Here is a 23,809-nt window from a genome sequence, read left to right as displayed (position 1 = left end):
AGGTTTCAGGGTGGCCAACTCAGAGACGCAGTGACGTCATCTATAGGGCAGACTGCCTTTTCTCACTGCCATCCTCAGCCCCCTGGTATTGGCCTCAGACTTGCCTCTTCCTGGTTTCAGGTTGACTACAGAAACAATTCACACAGCCAGTCAGGGATGGAAAGGAAATGACCCTCTCTTTAGTCCCTTTGTGAGACTGGAAGACATGTCTCAAGCTCCCAGAAGATTTTTTTCCCCTGTCTCATCATCCCAAGCCCATTCCTAAGTCAGTCATTGGGAAGAGGAGGACCTGGCACATAGGGTTAGTCTGACAGAGACACTACGGCCAGGGACGGGGCTTGGTTTCCCTTCAAATACAAGGTTGTCCATATCTGAACAGAATCAAAGTGCTCATTATCAACAGGAAGGAGGACAAAATAGCAGCTTTGGAAAGTATACTATAGTGTCCACTACAAGATGCTATGAGGTCAGCTGGCTCTTCTCTGGCTGACCTCCAAGGGTACCTCTTACATTTAAGGCCTCAGTGTTACAGATTAAAAACTGGATTAGAAAACAAAATTAGAATTTTGCCACCTGACACATTCTGGGGTGTTAAGTACTTAGTTGCTCAGTCGTGTCTGACTTTTTGTGACCCCATGGACTATAGCCCGCTAGGCTCCTCTGTCCATGAAATTTCCCAGATAAGAATACTGAAATGGGTTGCCATTTTCTTCTCCAGGGAAATCTTCCCAACCCAGGGATGAAACCTGGGTCTCCTGCATTGTAGGTAGATTCTTTACCATCTGAGCCACCAGGGAAACCCCTGGGGTATTGATTCACCTTAATCAAAAGGTCAGTTTACAAATCAGGAAATCAGTTTATTGATTTGTAGTCCAAAATGCACAAATCTCTCTCTCATTCCTGGGAAGCTCATGCTTATCATCCAGCACATAGCAGTTAAATAGCCAAATTAATATCCGCAAAGTTTCTTAGTTGTACATAACATCAAAGAAAGGATACAGATGGTTTTGTGTTTTTTTCTGTCTTTGCCACCCAATTTTGGGCTTCTTTTCCATTACACATGATATACTCCTTGCCTGGAATAGCTTTGCTGCGTTTCTCTACCTAAAAATGCCCATTCAAACCAAGTCCAACGTCACCTGCATGATAAATATTCACTGTAAGTTATTTCCTTTCTCACTGTAGTAAAATTCTTAGTCATCATTATCTCCCTAATGGATGGCACTGCAGTTCAGTTCAGTCACTCAGTCGTCTGACTCTTTGCGACCCCATGGACTCCAGCACGCCAGGCCTCCTTGTCCATCACCAACCCCCAGAGTTTACTCAGACTCACAATTTTCAGACCTTGTCCATGTAAGAATCACCAAATCAAAATAAGACTTTGTTATTAAAAAAATCATATTTTCTATTGACAGAGGAATGGATAGGAAGATGTGGTACATATATATATTTAATAGAATATTTACTCAACCATAAAAAAGAATGAAATAATGACATTTGCAGCAACATGGATGGTGCCAGAGATTATCATACCAAGTGAAGTTAAAGACAAATATCATATGATATTATTCATACATGGAGTCTAATTTTTAAAATGATACACATGAACTTATTTATGAAACAGAAATAGACTCATAGATTAAAAAAACCCTTATGGTTACCAAAGGGGAAACGTGGTGGGGTGCAGAGAATAAATTAGGAGCTTGGTGTTAGCATGCACACAGTACCATATATACCAACAGGAACCCAGTGTATAGCATAGGGAAGTATACTCAATATTCTATAATAACCTATGTGGGTAAAGAATCTGAAAATGAATGAATAGATGTATAACAGAATCACTTTGCCATATACCTGAAACTATCAACATTATAAATCAACTATACTCCAATAAAATTTTAAATACAGAGAAAGAAAAAAAGTTTAACAAAAAATCGTATTCTCAGGGAGTGTGATTCAGTAGGTCATGGATGGGGGAAGGAATCTGCATGTTAATATGCATCTCAGCAGGGGATTTAGGCCACGTTTGGGGAAGCATTGGCCTAGGCCATGATCTTTGCAATTATTCTGGTGATGGGAAATGGCTGTGTTCCAGGAAGAAGGCCTCTTCCTCAACTGCAGTGAATGGGCAGTAACAAAAATCTTCCTCTTCCAAGGAAATCAGCAAAGTCCCCATGACTTTCTGCTCTAGTCAGTACGTATATTGAAAGGTCCTGGACAGAGAGTTAGGGGTGTAGAACCCAGCTCTAGAACCCAGCTCCAGGCACATTCTAAAAGGTAGAGATGCCTAAGCTGAGGTTTGAAAGGGAGAAGGTGAGTTTGGTAGATGTGGTGGGAGAGATCCTTCTCCGAGAGGGACAGATTGTGCAAAGCTTGGGAATCTGAGAATATAGGCAATTCAATAAAACAGGGGAGAGGAATGCATGAGGGGAAGTGAAGCACAGAGTAGTCCTGGGCCAGTACACATATTATTCATTTACAGCATCAGATAAAATAGTAAAAACAACTTATTGAGCCCTCATTCTCCATCAGACACTATAATTTATATATATTATGTACAGCATACTACTGTGTTTCTTACACTATTTGGTCACAAGTTTAAATATCCTCTTAAAGACTGTATGCTCTTAAAAGACCTTCATGCTCTTAAAAATTAGAGAGAACCCCAGAGAGCTTTTATTTATGTAGGTTATATATATCTATTGATATTTACAGTATTAGTAGTTCAAACTGAGAAACTGAGAAATATTAATTCTGAAAACTATGGATAATATACCATTATATGTTAACATAAAAACATACTTTTAAATACAACCAGAATCTCTAGTACAAAAAATATTAGAGGGAAGAATAGCATTGTTTTATATTTTTCCAAATATCCTAACTGTCTGGCTTAAAAGAAGACACTGACTTCTCATCTGCTTCTGCATTAACCTTGCGCATTCACATGTCATACAGCCTCTGGAAAATCCCTCTGTACATTCAAGAGGGAAAGTGGAAAGGGAAAATAGTGTCTTAATGGGATTATGAAAATATTTTAGCCCTTGTGCACCTTGAATGGGTACTGAGAGGTTGCAGGGGCGCCAGATCACTTTCTGGGAACTGCTGTTTTAGGGGCTGAGAACACTTGAATCATGGCTTTTTCGAGTCTGAGACTGCGATTGTAAGCAAGTTCCTCAGCCTAGGTCTCCATTTCCTCCTTAGTGACATGGGGACACTTAGGGAACCTTAAGGGTGGGGATTGGCATGGTGTAAGCCATCAGTAAATGGCAGCAGCAGGTGATCCTTGTAACACCCCTTGGGGGTGAGCTCCAGGGCAGAACAGAGGAAACAGGGGACAAACCCGTCTCTGACTTCAAAGGCTGGGCTTGTGACCACTGTGTTGCACACATGCCATGTTGAGATGTTCTGAGCAAAGATGTACTTTAAAGAGATTAATGTTGTGACCAGAGCTTAGGAAAACCACTCTGGTTGTGGCTTAGAGGATGGGGAGGTGGCACTGGGACTGCAGACAGGGGCTCCATTAGGCCAGGCAGGAACCATCAAGTTTCCTTTGGGCCATGCTGTATCAGTTTGACCTCTGGGAGGGCTGGCAAGAGACAGTGCTGTTGGTAAGGAAGAGGAACTTCTCAGGTGGTGGACTGGGCAGGACTCAGGCCCATGAATGTGGACATGAGGGAGGTGGAGGAGTCTTAAATCTCCCTGGTATTTCTCACTTGAGCAATCCTATCAAAAATGTGTGATCACATATTCAGAGTATCGTCAACCAGGGAAGCCTTGGTATCCAGGGCCGGTCACTTTGGCATGGAGCACCAATGTGGCTGATGATAGTTTCCAGCTCTTCCAGAGGTCAGACTGATACAGTGTGGCCCAAAGTCCCCACCATAACCCCATTTTACCACAAACTATTTAGCATGGTCCAAAGTCCCAGGGATATTCCAAGGGCTTAGAGGGTATCTCACAAGAGATGGTTGAGGTCCAGTCTTTTGTCAAATGTACAGGGTGTCAACAACTCAAGCCTGATGCATTACCCTTTACTGCACTTGTATCCAGCTGCCTACTTAAAAGGACTCTCGAAAAAAGTTACCACCTAATTTTTTCATCAGAGCACCCAAATCTGCTCTGCTCATGGTCTTCCTTATCTCAGTTCACAGAAACTTCATCCTTCTAGTGGCTCAGGCCCCAGACCTTGGAGTCATCCTTGACTTCTTTCCTCCCACATCCCAAACTTAACTCTGGCCAATCCTGTTGATTCCATCTTCAGAGCATTTCGTTTCTTTCTGCTTCCCTCCCCTTCCACTACTTTCACCCTGGTCCAAACCTTCACTATTTCTCTCTGAATGAGCCCAACAACCTCCAAACTGGCTCCTTGTGTCCACCTATGGCCCCTGCAATCTCCGCCATGCAGCCAGATGACCCTTTAAAATTATGTCAAATCATATCATTCCTCTTCTCAAAACCCTTTATTGACTTTTAATCCCACTTGGCAAAAAACAAAACCTTCTGACCCCAAGTACCTTCCTGCCCTAATTTGGATTTGCATCCTCTCCCAACTCACCGTGCTCCACCTGCACTGGCTTCCTTCCTCTCACCAGACACATCCCTGCTTTAGACTTGTATTTGTATTGAAATATTCATCTTCCTTCTCGACTCTTTTTGAATATTTTCCTCCATAGCACTTTTACATCAGTCACACCACTCATCTGCCTGTTTATGAGCTCAATGTCTCCACCTCCAGCCACCACTCTCTGCCCCCACCAGACTCTATGCTCCACAAGAACAGAAAACTTAATTTTCAAAATCTCTCCTGTATTCCCTGTATTGTTGACTGGATGAATGTGTAGGCAAAGGACCATATCAATAGACTTTGCAGCCTATTATTCACTCTTGGATTATTTTGATTCTACAAAAGTTTGATGATTCAGAATCTGACAGTTTTCTAAATAAGCAATGTAATTCTTCCACATGGCCAAATACTTTCCATTTTTAGGATAAAATGGAAAAGAGTAATTTAGGGCAGATTCTCCAATGTGTAGGTAAGTTCCATAGGGGCAGGGGTTATGTCAGGCATGTGTTTGGTGCTCATGAACATTTACTGATTGACCAAGAACATTCCTACCTATTCTTAAGATCACAATCTGGCAGCACAGAGAGAAATTTAGTAATAATTTGTCCATTTGACGTTGGGGCCATGTGAGATTTGTGGATAAGTGACCTACTCAAGTTTTACCATTAACTAGAATTAAGTTCCCAAGTCTCATCCCAGAGTTCTCTTCCTGTTCAACGAGCTCCCTGTGTCAGCTTCAAAGACCTTTGGGACTAAAATTAGAGAATAAGGACTTGGAAGGGAAAAGGGTGTTGGGATCTCCCTGTTTCCCTCTCTTTCTGTAGCAAGAGGAGCTGGATTTTGAAACATGCCAGACAGGCACTCATATCCCCTCACTGCTATTAAGAAGTTGGGAGAGTTTGGTCAAATTGTTATCTTCTGGTTCTCAATAAATACTTCCATTAAATGGGGATTTCCTAAATAGGGCTGTGGTAATGCTTCCATTGGAGAAGGCAATGGCACCCCACTCCTGTACTCTTGCCTAGAAAATCCCATGGACGGAGGAGGAGCCTGGTGGGCTGCAGTCCATGGGGTTGCTAAGAGTCAGACATGACTGAGCGACTTCCCTTTCACTTTTCACTTTCATGCATTGGAGAAGGAAATGGCAACCCACTCCAGTGTTCTTGCCTGGAGAATCCCAGGGACGGGGGAGCCTGGTGGGCTGCCGTCTATGGGGTCGCACAGAGTTGGACACGACTGAAGCGACTTAGCAGCAGCAGCAGCAGCAGCAATGCTTCCATAGTGAGTCTGCAAAACTGCAACACTATAACTCAGAAGTGAGAGAAATTAATTCTTTCACCTTGTGGGTAACTGATGTGGTCTTCCTCATGAGCCCTTCACCTATTGGCTAGCAAGAAAAACAACTCAAGGTTTAATTTTGTTTAGTCTAGATAGATACAGAATCTCAGTAGGAGATGATGAAAAAGATTCTGGAGATGGAGAATGGTGATGGTCACACAACAGCGTGAATGCACTTAATGCCACTGACTTTTACACTTAAAAATGTACAAACTTTGAGCTGTAACTACTGGAAGTGTAATATCTAACATGACTAGAGCCAGCTCTGCTGTATGGTAAACTTGCAAGTTTTTGAGAGAGTAGATCCCAAGAGTTATCTATCATAAGGAAAAAAACATTTTTTTTTTTGGTCTTTTTTTGTACCTATATGAGAAGATGGATGCCAACTAAACTTATGTTAATGATCATGTCACAAGATATGTAAGTCAAGCCATTATGCTCTATACCTTAAACTTACAAGGTGCCATACATCTAACAAAGCTCAATAAAACTGGGGGAAAATGGTGAAAATGTTAAAACGTTATCTATCAATATGTGTGTGTGCACGTGTGTTGGTCACTCAGCCGTGTCTGACCCTCTGTGACTCCATGAACTGTAGCTAGCCAGGTTTCTCTGTCCACAGGATTCTCCAGGCGAAAATACAGGGATGGGGAACCATTCCCTTCTCCAGGGGATCTTACCGACCCAGGGATTGAACCCAGGTCTCCTGCATTTCAACTGGATTCTTTATCATCTGAACCACCAGGGAAGCCCACGTATCAGTATATTTTACCACAGTAAAAAATTAAGGAAAGAAATTAGTCTGATAATTTGGATAGTCTGTTCTGGCAATTCTCAGTCACTTCTGGGAAGATGGTGAAACTCTCAGGTTTCCCAGGCTTGGCCTCCCTTTTCTTCACTAAACTGTGCTTGGATATATGGCGAGGGGGACATGGAGGCTTATGTGGAAATCCTCTGGGGGGATTTCCTTGGCCCACTCGGGCGCCTAAGCACGGCCGGCCTCCTTCCAACCCTTGTCCCATGGCTCCAGGCTGAGTAAACACCACGTACTGCGACACCTCAAAAATTTCACTGTGACGCTGGTTGGGAAGCGGCGCTGCAGTTTAGCTGGCAGGCAGAGCAGCTGAGTCACTCACGGTTCCTCATCCCCCTGCCCCTGACTTTCGGGCCACCAAGCCCACTCCTTCCTTCACCGGCTCTGAGGTCCACCCTCCTCTCCATCCACTGTACCACTCCCCCCATTTGGGCGTCTTCTTACCACACCTGGGGGCGTGCTTAAACTCTGTGATTAATCACTGACCACTGGCCTCCCAGCAGACTGGAAGCTTCTCAAGGAGGAAGGCTGTGTATTACCAGTGTCTGGGGCCATTCCTGGATCAGAAAATGTTTTTCAGAGAAAACATCCATCTCAGTGGCTGCCTGCTCCCTGTCTGCAGGCCTTGGTTATAGTACCTGGGAGGTGTCAGGGCCCCTACCTTTACACCCCAAAGACAGTACAGAAGGAGTGCATGAAATGCTGTGAAAAGAAACACACAGTTCTTACCAACGTGCCATTTCCTAAGTCCTGGAACAGTCATGACATTAGAAAGTGGTGTTCCTGCTTTGTGGTGAGCAAATGCTGGTCAACAGACTATGTGAGGTCTGAACCCTCAGAGGAAGAGGAAGAAAAAGAGAAAGAGTGTGTGTGTGTGTGTGTGTGTGTGTGTGTGTGTGTGTAAAGTTCCCAACATAGAAGCCAATTAAAGAAATCACTGCTTTAGCTGACACGTCTTTCCCAGGTTGCTGTTTAAACTATGGCATTTAATAAAGAAGAGAGGCTGCCCTTAACTCATTTTAAGTGTGACAACAACAATAATATCATGGAGAACCAGTTTTTAAAAAGCACAGTTAATCATAATTCATCCTTGGAAGATAACTGGGAGCCACAACAAATTATATTTAAAAAAAAAAAAAAGAAAAGAAAGGCTCCAAAGCCTATTTACTTACTGAAAATTCCTCCAAAATCTCATATGAGAAGATGGCGGTAAACATAAGGTCCAGGTGCTTGTTTTTTGTTGGTCCAGGGCCGCCTCCTGTCCTGGGCCTGAGCACTGCACTCTGGGGCTCCCTGCCCTGTTGGGTTCAGCCACCAGGGAGAACGGTGGCCGGAGAAGACCAAGGTTGGGAGGGTTCTTCCCGACTCTCAGCTGGATTTTCTGGCAGAGACAGAATGCCCCTCCACTACAGCTCCTCCTCTCCTCAGAGCTCCAACTTCTGCAGGGGCGGCTACAACTCTCCAATGTTGCTAATATGCTTTAATCCTGCAGTCGGACACGACTGAGTAACTGCACTTTCACTTTTCACTTTCATGCATTGAAGGAAATAGCAACCCACTCCAGTGTTCTTGCCTGGAGAATCCCAGGGATGGGGGAGCCTGGTGGGCCGCCGTCTATGGGGTCGCACAGAGTCGGACATGACTGAAGCGACTCAGCAGCAGCAGACCCTTCATTAAAATCTCCTGAGCTACAGAGTTGGCTTCCCTTTCCTGAAGGAACTCCAACTAATTAGTCTGTAATAAGAAACTCCTGACTGGCACCAGCTAGGGCCCTGATGTCCTGATTTGCCGGTCACTGAAGGAAATGGCAACCCACTCCAGTATTCTTGCCTGGAGAATCCCAGGGACAGGGGAGCCTGGTGAGCTGCTGTCCATTGGGTCGCACAGAGTCAGACACGACTGAAGCGACTTAGCAGCAGCAGCAATAGCAGATGGACATTAGTTATGTTAATGCAGATATTTCATCAGTTCTACTAGATAATACAGCTGAGTTCATAAACTAAAGGCCAAGAACTTGTACCTTCAAATTTCATTGCCTTCTTCAAGTTGAAACCTTAGGACGCTTTCATGTCTACTCCAACAATGGCCAATGTTAAAATAGTCTAAAGCTGCCTTTTAAGATTTCCTTTAGTGTTGTTTTTTGGAATAATGTTGATCCTACTTTAATAGCAGGTTTGATACAGATCAACAGGCAAATGCCATATACATATATGAAAGTTAGCAATAATTTCATGATGCTTAGATGCAAATGTCACTTACTGTCCTCAAAATACATTTGATAGCTTGTTTTTCTTTTAAGCCAGGATCCAATCAAGGTTCATGAGTGGCTTCTGGTTGTCTCTCTAGTGTTTTGGGGGAGGCAAAGACTTTATGTGTGTAACTCTTCGATCCAGTGTATGTGTGACACTGTAAACGTGAACTAAATCAAATGGAACTTCAGGGAAGGCTAAGTGTTCAGGGTACTGCAGAGGACACAACTTGGGTGTAGGAGATGAGTCAGCCATTCATCAGGGCCATTAAATTAGTGTGGGTAGTCAGCATTTTCCTTTTTCATGTTAGGACACACAAAAAATAATGATATTTCCATAACATGCTGGGTTGAACAGAGGGGGCTTCTTGGGGGCTGTCTGGAGCTTCAGCTGCCCCCCTCAGGTTCTTGTCCCAGTGGTGGGGGACCTACATTTGCAGTATATCTTGGAAATGTTCAGACCAAAAATATGGCAACTTTTGCCAAAGTTTCCAGGCTTCTTTGGGTCCTGGGGTATTTGTTATTTCCAACCCCATCACTTTAGTGAATCTTGTGTGTTTCTCCCTCAAGAGTCTCAGCTAGAGTCTTGCTCTGTCCCATCAGCAACCACATATGCCCATTAACCTGGAAACACAACGACAGGGGCAGCCTTTTTCCATGTTATTTATTCAGTCATCTAGCTACACGTGGGGGAAAAGCAAATTAGTCCAAGCTTTTGGGGGAGGCCTGGGCGGATGGGTGGAAGGCTGGAATTTTAAACAGAAAATAACCTTATAAACAGTTAGATGAAAGATTTACAAAATCCATTAAAAAAAATAGTATCCTCTGAGGGTAAGAGACAAAGATAAAATCATCACAAATAAATTAACAACCTCTGATCATTGCATTCCTCAAAACCAAAGTTCCTGAAAATGGTTTGCATTTCAGACTGCTGCAATTTGCAGATACTTATATGGTCTATATTTCCAAAAAAAGAAAAATGGAGACAAACACCAAGCAACAGATTAATACAATGTAGGGAAAATTGAGCACATGATAATAGCTATCATTTGGTAGCAAAAATAGAGTTATGCCAATGTTAATATCAAAATTAAAGACATTTAAATAAATTATGTCAATACAACTGCTTATTGCTCCTATTCATAACTAAATGGTCTGAGGAAATTCTATGACAGCTGGAAGGCATAATATAACTTACAGAATAAGTATTAGACTTTTAACAAGGCTCAACAACCAAACAGAACCTTTATCATTTTTCTTTTAGTGTTGCCATTATTAATGGTAGGACAAGGTCACTCGTCATAAATCTGGAAAGCACAGGACAGTGCTTGAAGCACAAGTCAATGATTTACTGGAAGTAATTAAAAATAGTATGTGAGAAAAGCAGCAACCCAAATGAAGTAAATATTTTTCTTAATAAATGGTTTGTCTATTTTACTCTCCCATAGAGTCCATAGGAAGCACATGAGGCCGTGGGGGCTGTCTGGGCATTCTGTGGGGATAATGACAGCTGTCCTAAGGTGAACTCCATCTGTTTAGTTAATACCAGAACCAGCCTGGCTTCTAGGAGGTGAATGGCATGGAGAAAGAATCTGCACTGAGACTTTGATTATTACATTTGACTCCAGGAAATACCATCGTAGGCTTTGGGACCTGGGGAGGCAGAGATCTGCCTGGCTACACAGGAACTGTGGCCCCTTCCTGAAAAGCATCTCTCGCAGTTTGGGACGACCAGCAGCACATTACCTGTGGTGTAATGTGGGAAACTGGACTGCACACGGTCCCGTTTCCAAGAACAGCTGTGCGGTTCACCATACATTTGGGATGGGACGACCAGGAATAAAACAGAGGTTACAACGAGTACCTTCAGTGATGAAGTGACTGGCATTACGTAATTGGGAGATTCAAAATCCGAAGAGTCAGTTCTGCCTCAGTTCTCAAAACAATGCCATGTTTCTGCTTCCTTCATCTTAAGAATATAAAATGTTTGAGATACAAACTAGTTTGAGAAGGTGCTTTTGAGAGTAGAGACTGAAGGAAAAAAGAAGCTGTTTCCCCCTCAAGAGAATTTGAGGATTATAATAGGATGTATCACCAAGCCATCTAAATGTCAGAAAAACCCTTTATAGAGGTGGGTACTAGTAGGTTTTAAAATTGGCATACATATTCAAATTCATCCACACTCCCACCTCAAATGACTACAAAGGTGATGTTTGGTCCCTTGATCCTTGTGATTATAAAATGAAACATAAGATCAATAGAAATAGCAACTGGGACAATTAAAGACTTGCCAAAGACCTCAAGACAAAGCTACATCCATTCAGGCTGCAAGTTTTGTTCTTGTTTTGAGTCACCCTCTGCCACAGTCAGTATTACCCAAGTTCTACATTTACCTACACACTGTGAAAATGAGATTTGTTTTCCCCTGGAGTACCCTTAAAATCCACAGGCCTCTTCTTCCTGTCTGTGAGCAGAATGCAGATACAAGCTTGAAAAGAAAAGAACAAAGCCCATACCAAAGAATTTGATCATTTTCATTAGAAATGGAAATGATATTCTCACTGTGTTCATCTTGACGTCTTGATAAAATGGAATGGATGAAAGCAATATTTAATGAATCAATTATTTTAAAATGCTAGTCACTTGCAGATTCCACAAGGCTACTGATCCACTTTAACTCTATTTTGAAAATGGAACACTCTCTAACTAATTGTGTCACACTGAAAAACAGTGCATCCTTTTTTCGTTACTTATTTGATTTTTCACTCATAGCATTCTTTGATGTTATTTAAATATATAAAAATGTTTTCTGGAGAAATTTTTTTTTTACCATATCATTTTACTTGATATCCCATAGGATTGTTATGGACTTTAGAGGAAAATGCTTAAAACTCAAGCTTTGGTTTTAAAGTAATATGGGCAGAAATTGGAACTGCTTTGATCACAGAATTCAACTAGTGCACATATTCTATTATTGTAATCAGCACTAACACATTTAAAAAGGCAAAGTTTCTCCTTTTGGTAGTTATAATCTGTATCATTCAAGACTGCTGCAAAACTCACAAATGAGTGATATGAGTTAAGAAGAAAGTGTAGGAAGGGGATAAGAAGACATTTAAAGCTTTATCAGAACACAGCACAAAGGAAGAACTCAATTCTCTACATTTTTCTATAAGGCAGATGGTCAAAATTTTTAATACAAGATCTAATATACATTGCTTATTAAGAGGTAGAAAATACCAAAACAGTATTTAAGGAAAATGTGTTGAGTTACTTAAAACAATCAGCTACTTTATTAAACTTCTGGAAAGTCAACCTGCCATGTGGAATGCCCTGTGTATTTTAACACTAAATTGGGTCATTCCACACTCAACAGAGATGTGGGCAAATAGTGGGGGAGGTTGGGGTAGAGTAGGAAGAGAAAACAGTTTTTTTAACTTGTAATGAATTTAACTCTAAGGAGAAATTTCCTACTGTCTGCCTGGGAATTCATTATGATATTTAATAAATAGGGATTTCCCAAATTATCAACTTTCTCTGTATGATTTTGCACACAGGCAATGAAACTTTAGGGAGGGATGACTTCAAATGTTTCCCTCTTCGAGAAGGTACCGCACCTATCTTATACAAAAACATATCTCACTAATCTTATACCATTCTCTCCAGTCACTGAAATGCAAATACGAGTATTCTTCAGACTCCAGCACCAGCAGAATTGTTCTGTGTGAGCAATTTGAAAGCTGTCTGAGGCAAAAAGATACCTGAGCTACCAAAATAAACCTGGGTAGCTTATGCATGGGTGAGTAACCCTAGGTATTCTTTTTTCTTAATGCACCTGGGAGAGATGGATTTTCTTTACAACCTAATTTTATAAGGCATAAATTTAATTAGAATTTTCCTAACCTTTGGAAAATTAGTGTTAAAGTTTCTTTTTTAACCCACACATTAACATTCAATCTTTTATTTTTATTAAATAGTTTATATACAAAAAGAAATATCAAGGTGTTCTACATTCATATAAACAAACATGATAACATTTGAAATTGTAAAGAAACCTACTGAAGAAAATATATACTTAAATACTTACAATGCTAAGCTAAGAAACACAAGTGATCATTTTAGATAATATTGTTTAAATATACAGACACAAGATGGTGGCTTCAGAAAGCAAATGTGGGAGAAGCACAAAGATGCCTTGTTCTTTCCTCTTTCACCACAAGACAGGATGGTCCAGTTTGGAAAAACCAAAATCTTTCCTAAGTTCCAAATAGGTGCCGTTGCTCACCCAAGAGTCATCAATGGATTTCCTGTGGAAATGAAAGAATTTCTTGAAGGCTCTTGCCGAGATTGTCAGAGTCTCTATTTCCCTTTTCAGTTCCTCTCTGCCCCACCCAGCCCTCCACCCCTCCCCCGCTGCTGCCCGTCCAGATTATCATTTGCATCTGCACACCCTGCCCCTATGGTACAGAACTGGACTGTTCAGCTACTTCTGATTTCGGCTTCTTGAACTTAGGGGCTGTGAGAAATGGCATTTCTGAGACAAATGGGTGAGGGAAGAGTCTGTGGTACAGAAAATATGGCTGGGATGACAGTTACCACTTTGAGTATGACTATGTAAATGCTGCAAATTAATCAGGTTGTTCAAATCAAGTAATAAATTAACAGTGAAAAGGAAAGGAATTGGAAATCATCACAGTTTAGAGTTAACAGCCTTGGTTCACTATTTGACTAGATGTTCAGTTCAGTTCAATTGCTCAGTCGTGTCCGACCCTTTGCAACCCCATGGACTGCAGCATGCCAGGCCTCCCTGTCCATCACCAACTCCCAGAGCTTGCTCAAACTCATGTCCATAGAGTCGATGATGCCATCCAACCATCTCATCCTCTGTCATCCCCTTCTCCTCCTGCCTTCAATCCTTGCCCAACATCAGTGTCTCTTCTAATAAGGTAGTTCTTCACATCAGGTAGCCAAAGTATTGGAGTTTCAGCCTCAACATCAGTCCTTCCAAAGAATGTTCAGGACTGAACTCCTTTCAGATGGACTGGTTGGATCTCCTTGCAGTCCAAGGGACTCTCAACAGTCTTCTCCAACACCACAGTTCAAAAGCATCAATTCTTCTGCACTCAGCTTTCTTTATAGTCCAACTCTCACATCCATACATGACCACTGGAAAAACCATAACCTCGAATAGATGGACCTTTGTTGACAAAATAATGTCTCTGCCTTTTAATATTCTGTCTAGGTTGGTCATAACTTTTCTTCCAAGGAGTAAGTGTCTTTTAATTTCATGGCTGCAATCAGCATCTGCAGTGATTTTGAAGCCCAGAAAAATAAAGTTAGCCACTGTTTCCCCATCTATTTGCCATGAAGTGATGGGACCGGATGCCATGATCTTCGTTTTCTGAATGTTGAGCTTTAAGCCAACTTTTTCACTCTCCTCTTTCACTTTCATCAAGAAGTACTTTAGCTCTTCTTTACTTTCTGCCATAAGGGTGGTGTCATCTGCATTTCTGAGGTTATTGATATTTCTCCCAGCAATCCTGATTCCAGCTTGTGCTTCATCCAGACCAGCATTTCTCTTGATGTAGTCTGCATATAAGTTAAATATGCAGGGTGACAACAGACAGCCTTGACGTACTCCTTTTCCTATAGGCAGGTCAGGTGGTCTGGTATTCCCAACTCTTTAAGAACTTTCTACAGTTTATTGTGATCCACACAGTTAAAGGCTTTGATATAGTTAACAAAGCAGAAGTAGATGTTTTTCTGGAATCCTCTTGCTTTCTCCATGATCCAATGGATGTTGGCATTTTGATCCCTGGTTCCTCTGCCTTTTCTAAATCTAGCTTGAGCATCTGGAAGTTCTTGGTTCACATACTGCTAAAGTCTGGCTTGGAGAATTTTGAGAATTACTTTGCTAGTGTATGAGATGAATACAATTGTACAAATGCAATTGTTTGAACGTTCTTTGGCATTGCCTTTCTTTGGGATTGGAGTGAAAACTGACCTTTTCCAGTCCTGTGGCCACTGCTGAGTTTTCCACATTGGTTAACATATTGAGTGCAGCACTTTCACAGCATCATCTTTTAGGATTTGAAATAGTTCAACTGGAATTCCATCACACTGAGTTTTGTTCGCAGTGATGCTTTCTAAGGTCCATTTGACTTCTCATTCCAGGATATCTGGCTCTAAGCGAGTGATCACACCTTCATGGTTATCTGAGTCATGAAGATCTTTTTTTGTATAGGTCTTCTGAGTATTGTTGCCACCTCTTAATATATTCTGCTTCTGTTAGGTCTATATTGTTTTTGTCCTTTATTGGGCCCATCTTTGCATGAAATGTTCCCTTGGTGTCTCTAATTTTCTTGAAGAGATCTCTAGTCTTTTCCATTCTACTGTTTTCTTTGCACTGATTTCTTCTATTTCTTTGCCCTGACCACTGGGGAAGTCTCTCTTATCTCTTCTTGCTATTCTTTGGAACTCTGCATTCAGATGGATATATATTTCCTTTTCTCCTTTGCCTTTTGCTTCTTTTTTTTCCTCAGATATTTGTAAGGCCTCCTCAGATATTTGTAAGGCCTCCTCAGACAACCATTTTGCCTTTTTTGTATTTCTTTTTCTTGGGGGTGGTCCTGATCACTGCCTCCTGTACAATGTCACAAACCTCTGCCCATAGTTCCTAGACACTCTCTCAAATCTAATTCCTTTGACTCTATTTGTCACTTTCACTGTATAATCGTATAATACCAGATATTACATAGACCCAAATTCAAAAGGTTCAAAAGAGTGGAGAGCTGAATTTTTCCACCCTACTGCCAGCCTCCTGGTTCTCCTCAGAGACAATAAACTTAGCAGCTTCACTCTTCCAGAGAAATTCCATGTGTGTGAGCTTCCGTGCATGCACATGCGTGCTCCACTCCTTTCCTTTTTTTCGTACAGTGGTAGCCCTAGATGGTGTCCTACCCCTTAAGTTTTTGCATAACATATATACTTATAATTCTTTTCCATTGTCAAAATAAGGTCAGCAAACTATAGCTTAATAGCCAAATCCAGCAGTTGGCTTATCTTTGCAATTCCATTTAATCGGAACATACCATGCCTGTTCATTCAAGTATTGACTACTGCTGCTTTTGCATTGCACAGCAGGGTTGAGTCATCACTATTGAGGCCTCACACCCTGCAAAGTTAATATTCACCATTTGTCTTCTGCAGAGAAAGTTTGGTTTCTCTGGCAAAAAGGAATTCCTCGTTTCCTTTTTAAACAGTTGCATGATATGCCATTGTGGGGATGGACCACAATTTAACAGGTACTTGACTGGTGGACACTGTGTTGTCAACCTCTAGCTATTATAAACAAAACATATGTTATTTTGTATGTGTGGGAGATTTATTGTATTAAAAATTCCTGTAAATTAAAACATCTGGGTTAAAGAGTATGTGTGCTTGTAATGTTGTCACATGTTTTAGAAAAAGTGAGGAGTGCGTATTTATCCACATTCTTAGGAACACAGTTTCTTATTTTTTTTAAATTTTGTATTGGGGTATAGCCAATTAACAATGTTGTGATAGTTTCAGGTGGACAGCTAATGGACTCAGGTGACTGAGTCCATTATACACCTATAATCGATTATAGGTGTATAATGGAGCCATATACATGTATCCATTTTCTCCAAACTCCCCTCCCATCCCATCCAGGCTGCCACAAAACATTGAGCAGAGTTCCCTGTGTTACACAGTAGGTCCTTATTGGTTATCCATTTTAAATATATGTCGATCCCAAACTCCCTATCTCTTTCCCCCAGTCTTATCCCGGCAACCATAAGAGGAACATGGATTTTTATCACAATTGTTTCCCTATTCCAATAAAGGGATGTGTTTAAAATTAGTCAGTCTGCATATCAGATATTTTTCTTTGAAACAAAGATGACTAATGCTGCCAGAGCTGTAGTTTCCACTTAGAATTTCTACTGATACTTTGGTGACTCAGTGTCAACAGAAACATCTAAGTCCCCATACCCCTCCTCTCTGTCATTTCTGCCTGCTTCTAACTGGAACAGTTCCAGGACTGCTGCTGCTGAACAATTCCCACCTTTTCTCACATTTTCACCTGCCACATCCAATACTCTGATAATTTTACAGACAATCAAAAAGAAAAAAAGCTGCCACTGTGTTTGGTCCTTCTCTGTTCCAGACAGAATTCTTTCATGGTTGAAGCGACAGCCTAGGTAACATATTATATTTTCATTTAAATGTTAGTTCATTTCCCACAGAGCTCCATAGACTGCATGAAGATTTTTCAGGTTTTCATATCAGGTCAAGCTGATCAATCTCCTTACCTAATGCTTGAGACAGTTTGGTTATTTAATGATCCTAAAAATGCTGTAACAAACCTCTTTAACAAATATTAGTAAAATCAATTGATCAGTCTGTTAAGTCTATCCATTTACCTATCCATTGCCTTTCTGAAAAAAATAATTTAAGGAAACTTGAGCCGGCCCGCAGCGGCCTGCGCTTAGGGAGCCGGCCCGCAGCGGCCTGCGCTTAGGGAGCCGGCCTGCAGCTGCCTTCACTTCATGGGAAATAGATGGGGAAACAGTAGAAACAGTGTCAGACTTTATTTTGGGGGTCTCCAAAATCACTGCAGATGGTGACTGTAGCCATGAAATTAAAAGACGCTTACTCCTTGGAAGAAAAGTTATGACCAACCTAGATAGTATATTCAAAAGCAGAGACATTACTTTACCGACTAAGGTCTGTCTAGTCAAGGCTATGCTTTTTCCAGTGGTCATGTATGGATGTGAGAGTCGGACTGTGAAGAAGGCTGCGTGCCAAAGAATTGATGCGTTTGAACTGTGGTGTTGGAGAAGACTCTTGAGGGTCCCTTGGACTGCAAGGAGATCCAACCAGTCCATTCTGAAGGAGATCAACCCCGGGATTTCTTTGGAAGGAATGATGCTAAAGCTGAAGCTCCAGTACTTTGGACACCTCATGTGAAGAATTGACTCATTGGAAAAGACTCTGATACTGGGAGAGATTGGGGGCAGGAGGAGAAGGGGACGACCCAGGATGAGATGGCTGGATGGCATCACAGACTCGATGGACGTGATTCTGAGTGAACTCCGGGAGATGGTGATGGACAGGGAGGCCTGGCGTGCTGCGATTCATGGGGTTGCAAAGAGTCGGACACGACTGAGTGACTGAACTGAACTGATTCATTACAAGTTTAAATGAAGCTGTGACTATTCCAGGATAAAACTCTACTATCCTGATCGTCAATCACTCATATCCTTAGTGTGTGATCAAAATCCACACCAACTTGAGGGAAAAGAGCATTATATTGGGGGGATAAAACATAACTTGTTGCTATTTTCCAGTTTTGGAAATTATTATTTTATTGCTGCAGCTGATAGATTAGTTGCTAAATCCTCCTAACAGTGTTTCTGTTGCCCATTAGAAAATCATAACAACAAAAAATTCAAGACTGAAATGAAAAATGAAAACGAAACCAAGACTGGGGGTAATAGGCAGGGGAGAAATGGCTGCTTTGCTATATGTGCTTGTTTTAATGTTGATATTTAAATAAATTAAAAAATCAAAAAAACCCAGAACCATATTGAGCCCTAGCCTGTAGTCAAGAGAGCCAGACTCCTGTCTGGGACAGTCCACTGGGTCCTTCCCACAGATCACCTCAGTCCCCTGGTCCTTCACCTCTTCTCAGTTAAAATAAAAGAAGAGGTGAAGGGTGGATGATCTTGGATGTCCCTTCTAAACTTTCAGCCTATTTTTAATAAGAGCCTTCTAGCCAGTTATTTTTAAAATGATAGTAAATGTTCCAAATCTAAGCCCTAGTATATTGGAACTTCTGCAATTCAAGAATTAGAATTTCTAGTTTGATGATGGTTAATTATCTCTATCACTGTATAGAATATACTTATGAGAAAGTGAAAGTCGCTCAGTCATGTCTGAGTCTTTGCGACCCCAAGGATTATACAGTCCATGGAATTCTCTAGGTCAGAAGAATTCTCTAGGTCGAGTGGATAGCGGTTCCTTCTCCAGGGGATCTTTCCAACCCAGGGGTCGAACCCAGATCTCCCGCATTGCAGGCGGATTCTTTACCAACTGAGCCACAAGGGAAGCCCACGAATACTGGAGTGGGTAGCCTATCCTTTCTCCAGGGGATCTTCCCAACCCAGGAGATTGAACCGAGGTCTCCTGCACTGCAGTGGATTCTTTACCAACTGAGCTATCAGGGAAGCCCTATACTCATGAGAGGGGATGCAGAGAAACCAATCTTAGATCCAGTCTGAACAAACTTGCCTGGTATTGGGAGCTGGGTTTGGTTGGTCTCTTTGCTTCTCCCATAAACTCTTACTGAGCACCTCTCTGCAAAGTCCTGTGGGAGGTGCTGAGAGGCATAGGGAAAGAGCAAGGGATGCAAAAAAAGCAGGATGACTGAGGGCGGAGGCAGTGTTCACACAAAGACCGGCCCTTGCAAAGGAGAGACGTCACCACTGTGAAGCAGGGAAAGTGCTGAGAACACTCTCATGGGGAGGGGATACCCCATCCACTCTCCTCAGTCTAGAAGCAAGAGGTGTCGCCAGTACCTGCCATCAGTAACCATTGGAGCCCACCACTCACACACCTGAAAAACCTCGGCTGGTGTTCCACCTTATTTTCTTCTAAGACCCGCCGCCTTTCTCTCTGCAGCTGTTCAATCCTCTGCTTTTGTATTTCAGCTTCTTCTACGTTCCCTTCTTCTAGAAACCTGAGACATTAAGGGAAAAGATGAAGGAATACAAATGCCAGGGAAATGGAAACATCATTACTACCAGAACTGCACATGTGCAGACCAGATGTTCAGAATACCCTCCTATAAAATATCTCCCAACCCTTAAACATCACTTGGAAGTAGTGAGGGATGGCATTGTATTATGAACTGGTGATACAGACATGGTTCAAAAAATTATATCTATAAAAAGGAATTTGGGGCAAAATCTCCCTCTCATTCCTGTCTTCAATTCTACCTGTTTCCTTCCTACCCCACCCACCATGGGTAACCCACCATGACTAGTTTCTTGTGCATCCTTCTAGAGATTTCTTATTCATATATAAACAAACATTAACATATATTTTCACCTCCCTTTTAGAATATAAATGGAAGCAGGCTACACATACTGTACATACTTTCTTGGTTTGGTTTCTTTTTTCTTGCATTGTTTTACTTAACAATATATCTTGGAGATCTTTCTTGGTAGTACATAGATCTCTTCATTTTTTAATAGATATATAATATTCAGTTATGTGGGTATACCTGAATTTATTTAAACAGTTCTCCATTGATAGATATTTGAGGTGGTCTCAATCTTTTTTACGTTATAATTAATGCTGCAGTGAAGGACTGTGTACAATTGCCATTTTGCACATGTGTTAGTTTATCTATAAGGAGATGATTCTAGAATTGGAATTGCTGGTAAAAAGGTGAGTTTGCAATATGTCTATTACTAACTGCCCTTTCCAGGGATTCTAGCAATTTACATTCCCACCAGCAGTGGTACTGGAATGCCTCTTCCCTGTACCCTCAGAGTGCATCAAACCTTTGAGTCTTTGCCATCTGATAGGTAAAGAAATGGTATAACAGCATGGTTTTAAAATTTCTGCATTTCTCTGAGCAAGACTGAGCATCATTTCATTTTATAGTTAGGAGATATCTGCACTTCCTAGTTTGTAAAGTGTTCATTTTCCTATGTCTATTTTTTTTTTCCCCCAAATGGATTGATCTTGATTTCTAGAACCAAATCATGAAGTAAGCTGCTCAGTCATAAATCTGTTGATTCTGGATATACATTTTATTTATTTTACCATGAAGAAGAGTGCTGGGTTTTTTTAAATAAAGTGAAATGTTATCTTTTTTCCCCTTGGTTTTGAGTCTTAAAGAGATAGGCCTTAGGGGAGACATTATACTTTCCATTTCACAGAGTTGGAAACTGAGACTGAGAAAGGTTAACAGCCTTAGCATATGTCATACAGCTTGTCAGCCTCAAACCTAGGATCAGAAGTTAGATTTCAATGCACCAAAATAGTTTAAATTCAAGGGCCAAGGAAGTGAATGCTTTTATTCTTTCAAGTACAGAGTAAGTGTATTTTTTATTACTATATGTAATAAAACTCTTTAAAAAAAAACTTTTAAAAAATGTATTTCAATAGAAATGAGAATCTACTGGTGAATAAAGGTCATGCCACACACTGCTCTAAGCTGGGCTCTGCTCCTTCCACAAGGTTGCTTACAGTCCCCCTAGACTTCTACTCTTGACGACAGAATCTCTCTCTTTTAGGCTCTATCGGTGGCCCAGAAGATGTTACGAAGCCTTTTTATAAAGAGTTTCACACCTCTGGAGGATAAAGACCTGAAAAATATCCTTACCTTTGATCTGGCCTGAATCGAGTGTCGGTAGGTGGTAATAAAGACTTTAACAATGGATCCATTTCATTTAATTCTAGCGCAAACTGTGTGAAGCCATAATATTGCTCATAGCCTTTTGGCATGGGATCTAAAAGAAAGAGAGATTGTTCATCTCTAACTTGAATTGCATTCACATCACATCTTAATTCTTTCACCTTTTTCATCTCATACCTGCTACCATTTTTCTCTCTCAGCTCTAAACTCTTCCATTTCTGTTAAAACATTCTGGCTTACAAAGAGGTTCTGAATTTTCCTCTATAAATTTTCTTTTCTGTAAGTTTCCTTCTGCCTACAAGGCTAAGGCCTTCTTTGTGCAATCCAAATTTGTTAAATATCAAAATGTTTCCATAGAATTTTAAGTTATAAAAAATTTTGTTACAAAAATAAGCATGCTGCAAAGAACTCCAGGTCCATTTTTACTAACAAGACTCTCACTCTAGATAATCCATGTTTCATTTAAGAGAGGTCAAATTCTTCGGAAACTGCCTAGTACCTGGAATAGTGTTAGATCCATAGCAAGAGGTCAATAAATGTTATACTTTACTTTCATCTCTGCTCCTCCTTTCCTCAATGTGGGGCCTCTCCAAATCTTACATATTTTAATTTTAAACCATCTCAGGAGAAGCCAGGAATAGAGATGGGATTATACCAGCAGAAACACTGTCAGCTGGAACCAAAGGGGACAGAGAAAATGGGACTAAATGAAGCAAGGCTGTTGGACTATTGTTATTTTACAGATGGAACCAGAGAGCTGCCCAGCTGCAAACATGCAGCACCTTCAAGCAAAGGGAGGAATGACTCTGAAGGTGATTCAGAGACATGAGGCTGCCCCTCCCTCCACAGGCCCAGACGACACAGGCCCAGGGCACAAGGCTGCTTCCGCTTCTCAAAGGGCTGGGCCACTATGCAGCTTCAACATGCCCAGCTGCCACTACCCAGAACCCTGGGGGTCTTGGGAGCTGGGCACTGTCCCAGTGCGCCCAGAGGGTGGGGCTTCAAGCCAAAGAGGAGGTTCCCCAGTATTAAGACCTAATGGCATTTGCCCTGCTAGGTCTTGGACTAACTTAAAACCCATCATCCCTTTCTTCTTTCTTCTATGCCCCTTTGGAACGGGAATGTCTATCCTATGCTCATCCTGTCACTGTATTTTGGAAGCATATTTTGGTTTCACAGGTTCATAGCTGGAGAGGATGAATCACACCTCCAATCTCACCCATGCCTGATTTAGGTGATATTTAAACGAGCCTCTAGAGTTGATGCAGGAATGGGTTAAGATTTTGGGGGCTGTTGAGGTGGAAAACATACATTTTGCACCTAAGAGGGATATGATTTTGGGGGCCAGAATGTTAGACTTGATGTTTACGTTCTCTCAAAATTCATGTTAAAGTGCCACCTCCAACATGGCTATATTTGGAAATGAGGTCTCTAAGAAACTGATGAAGGTAAAATGAGGTCAGACGGGTGGGCCCTCACCTGCAGTCAAGCCACAAGACTCTGATCAGAGCCCAAATTTGCCTGTACCCAGCCTTCAGAACTGTGAGAAAATGAATTTCCATGGTTTAAACCACCCAGTCTGTGGTGCTTTGTTATAGCAGCCAAAGCAGGTTAATGCAGTCATGTGGCCCTAATTTTAATTCCAGCAAAGAATCAAGCTAAATATACCTAAATTTATGTCTTGGATAAATCAAATATAGACTAATCAAATATAGTCTACTCCGAGCCTTAGCTCTAGTTATCCACACATACAAATGCTTTCCGTGAACTTTTCTGCAGACCATTTTTTGAGGCTTCAGAAGTCCATTTTGTCTAATTCTAGTTCTCTGGATCCTAAGCATAAACATAATAGCAAAGCTTCCTACTGTGCCTTAAAAAACCCATCCTAGTCTCCAGAGTGGAGACAGTGGGTTTGTTTTCTTGCAGACAGGCCAGGGATGCTCACAACCATAAACAGAGACATAAAGTCAATAAATAACAAGAATACCAGCTCACACAGTGTTCTTTTGTCAAGGTACTGCTTTAACACCTGAACCAGGTGGTAACTCTCATCTGCAATACATTCTTTAAGCAAAGGAGAATGAATGCTTCACTCATAAAATGTCATGTGTGCCTCTGAACCTTTGAAGCCAGGGAGGTGGCGAGTGGTGCCAATTCATTCTAGCTTCGTGGCAATCTCTCTGACGGTGGAAGGTGTGGATACTACCCATTGAAGAGACATTGTTGGCTGCCCACTCTACAGTCATCTCTTTTTCTTGCTAATGGCCAAGTCATCTGTTCAGGTGTCCTTGTGCCCTTTCTAGGGGATTAATCTATGGTCATCGGAATCTCTCCTGCTGACCCAGTTGCACAGGATCAGTTAAGGGATGAATCTGGTTCCACTGCAGGTTG

General features: G+C 41.5%; 1 protein-coding gene across 3 annotated transcripts in view; it reads right to left on the bottom strand.

The window, feature by feature from the left end:
• Positions 1-9,614: 9,614 nt before the first annotated feature.
• The window catches only part of OSBPL3 (oxysterol binding protein like 3), a 195,945-nt gene continuing 181,750 nt past the window's right edge, over positions 9,615-23,809 (bottom strand). For all 3 annotated transcript variants that reach the window (XM_069588163.1, XM_069588162.1, XM_069588164.1), the window contains 3 exons: positions 21,386-21,512; positions 19,607-19,729; positions 9,615-13,274 (listed from right to left, as the gene is read on the bottom strand). In XM_069588163.1, coding sequence (XP_069444264.1) covers positions 13,178-13,274; positions 19,607-19,729; positions 21,386-21,512 — 347 coding nt within the window. In that variant the 3' untranslated portion in view covers positions 9,615-13,177. The remainder of the gene's footprint in view (positions 13,275-19,606; positions 19,730-21,385; positions 21,513-23,809) is intronic.

This window comes from Ovis canadensis, chromosome 4 (assembly GCF_042477335.2).
Source record: "Ovis canadensis isolate MfBH-ARS-UI-01 breed Bighorn chromosome 4, ARS-UI_OviCan_v2, whole genome shotgun sequence".
Classification (NCBI taxonomy): Eukaryota; Metazoa; Chordata; class Mammalia; order Artiodactyla; family Bovidae; genus Ovis; species Ovis canadensis.
Note: the sequence above shows the minus strand (reverse complement) of the source record. Positions and strands in the feature narration are given on the sequence as shown.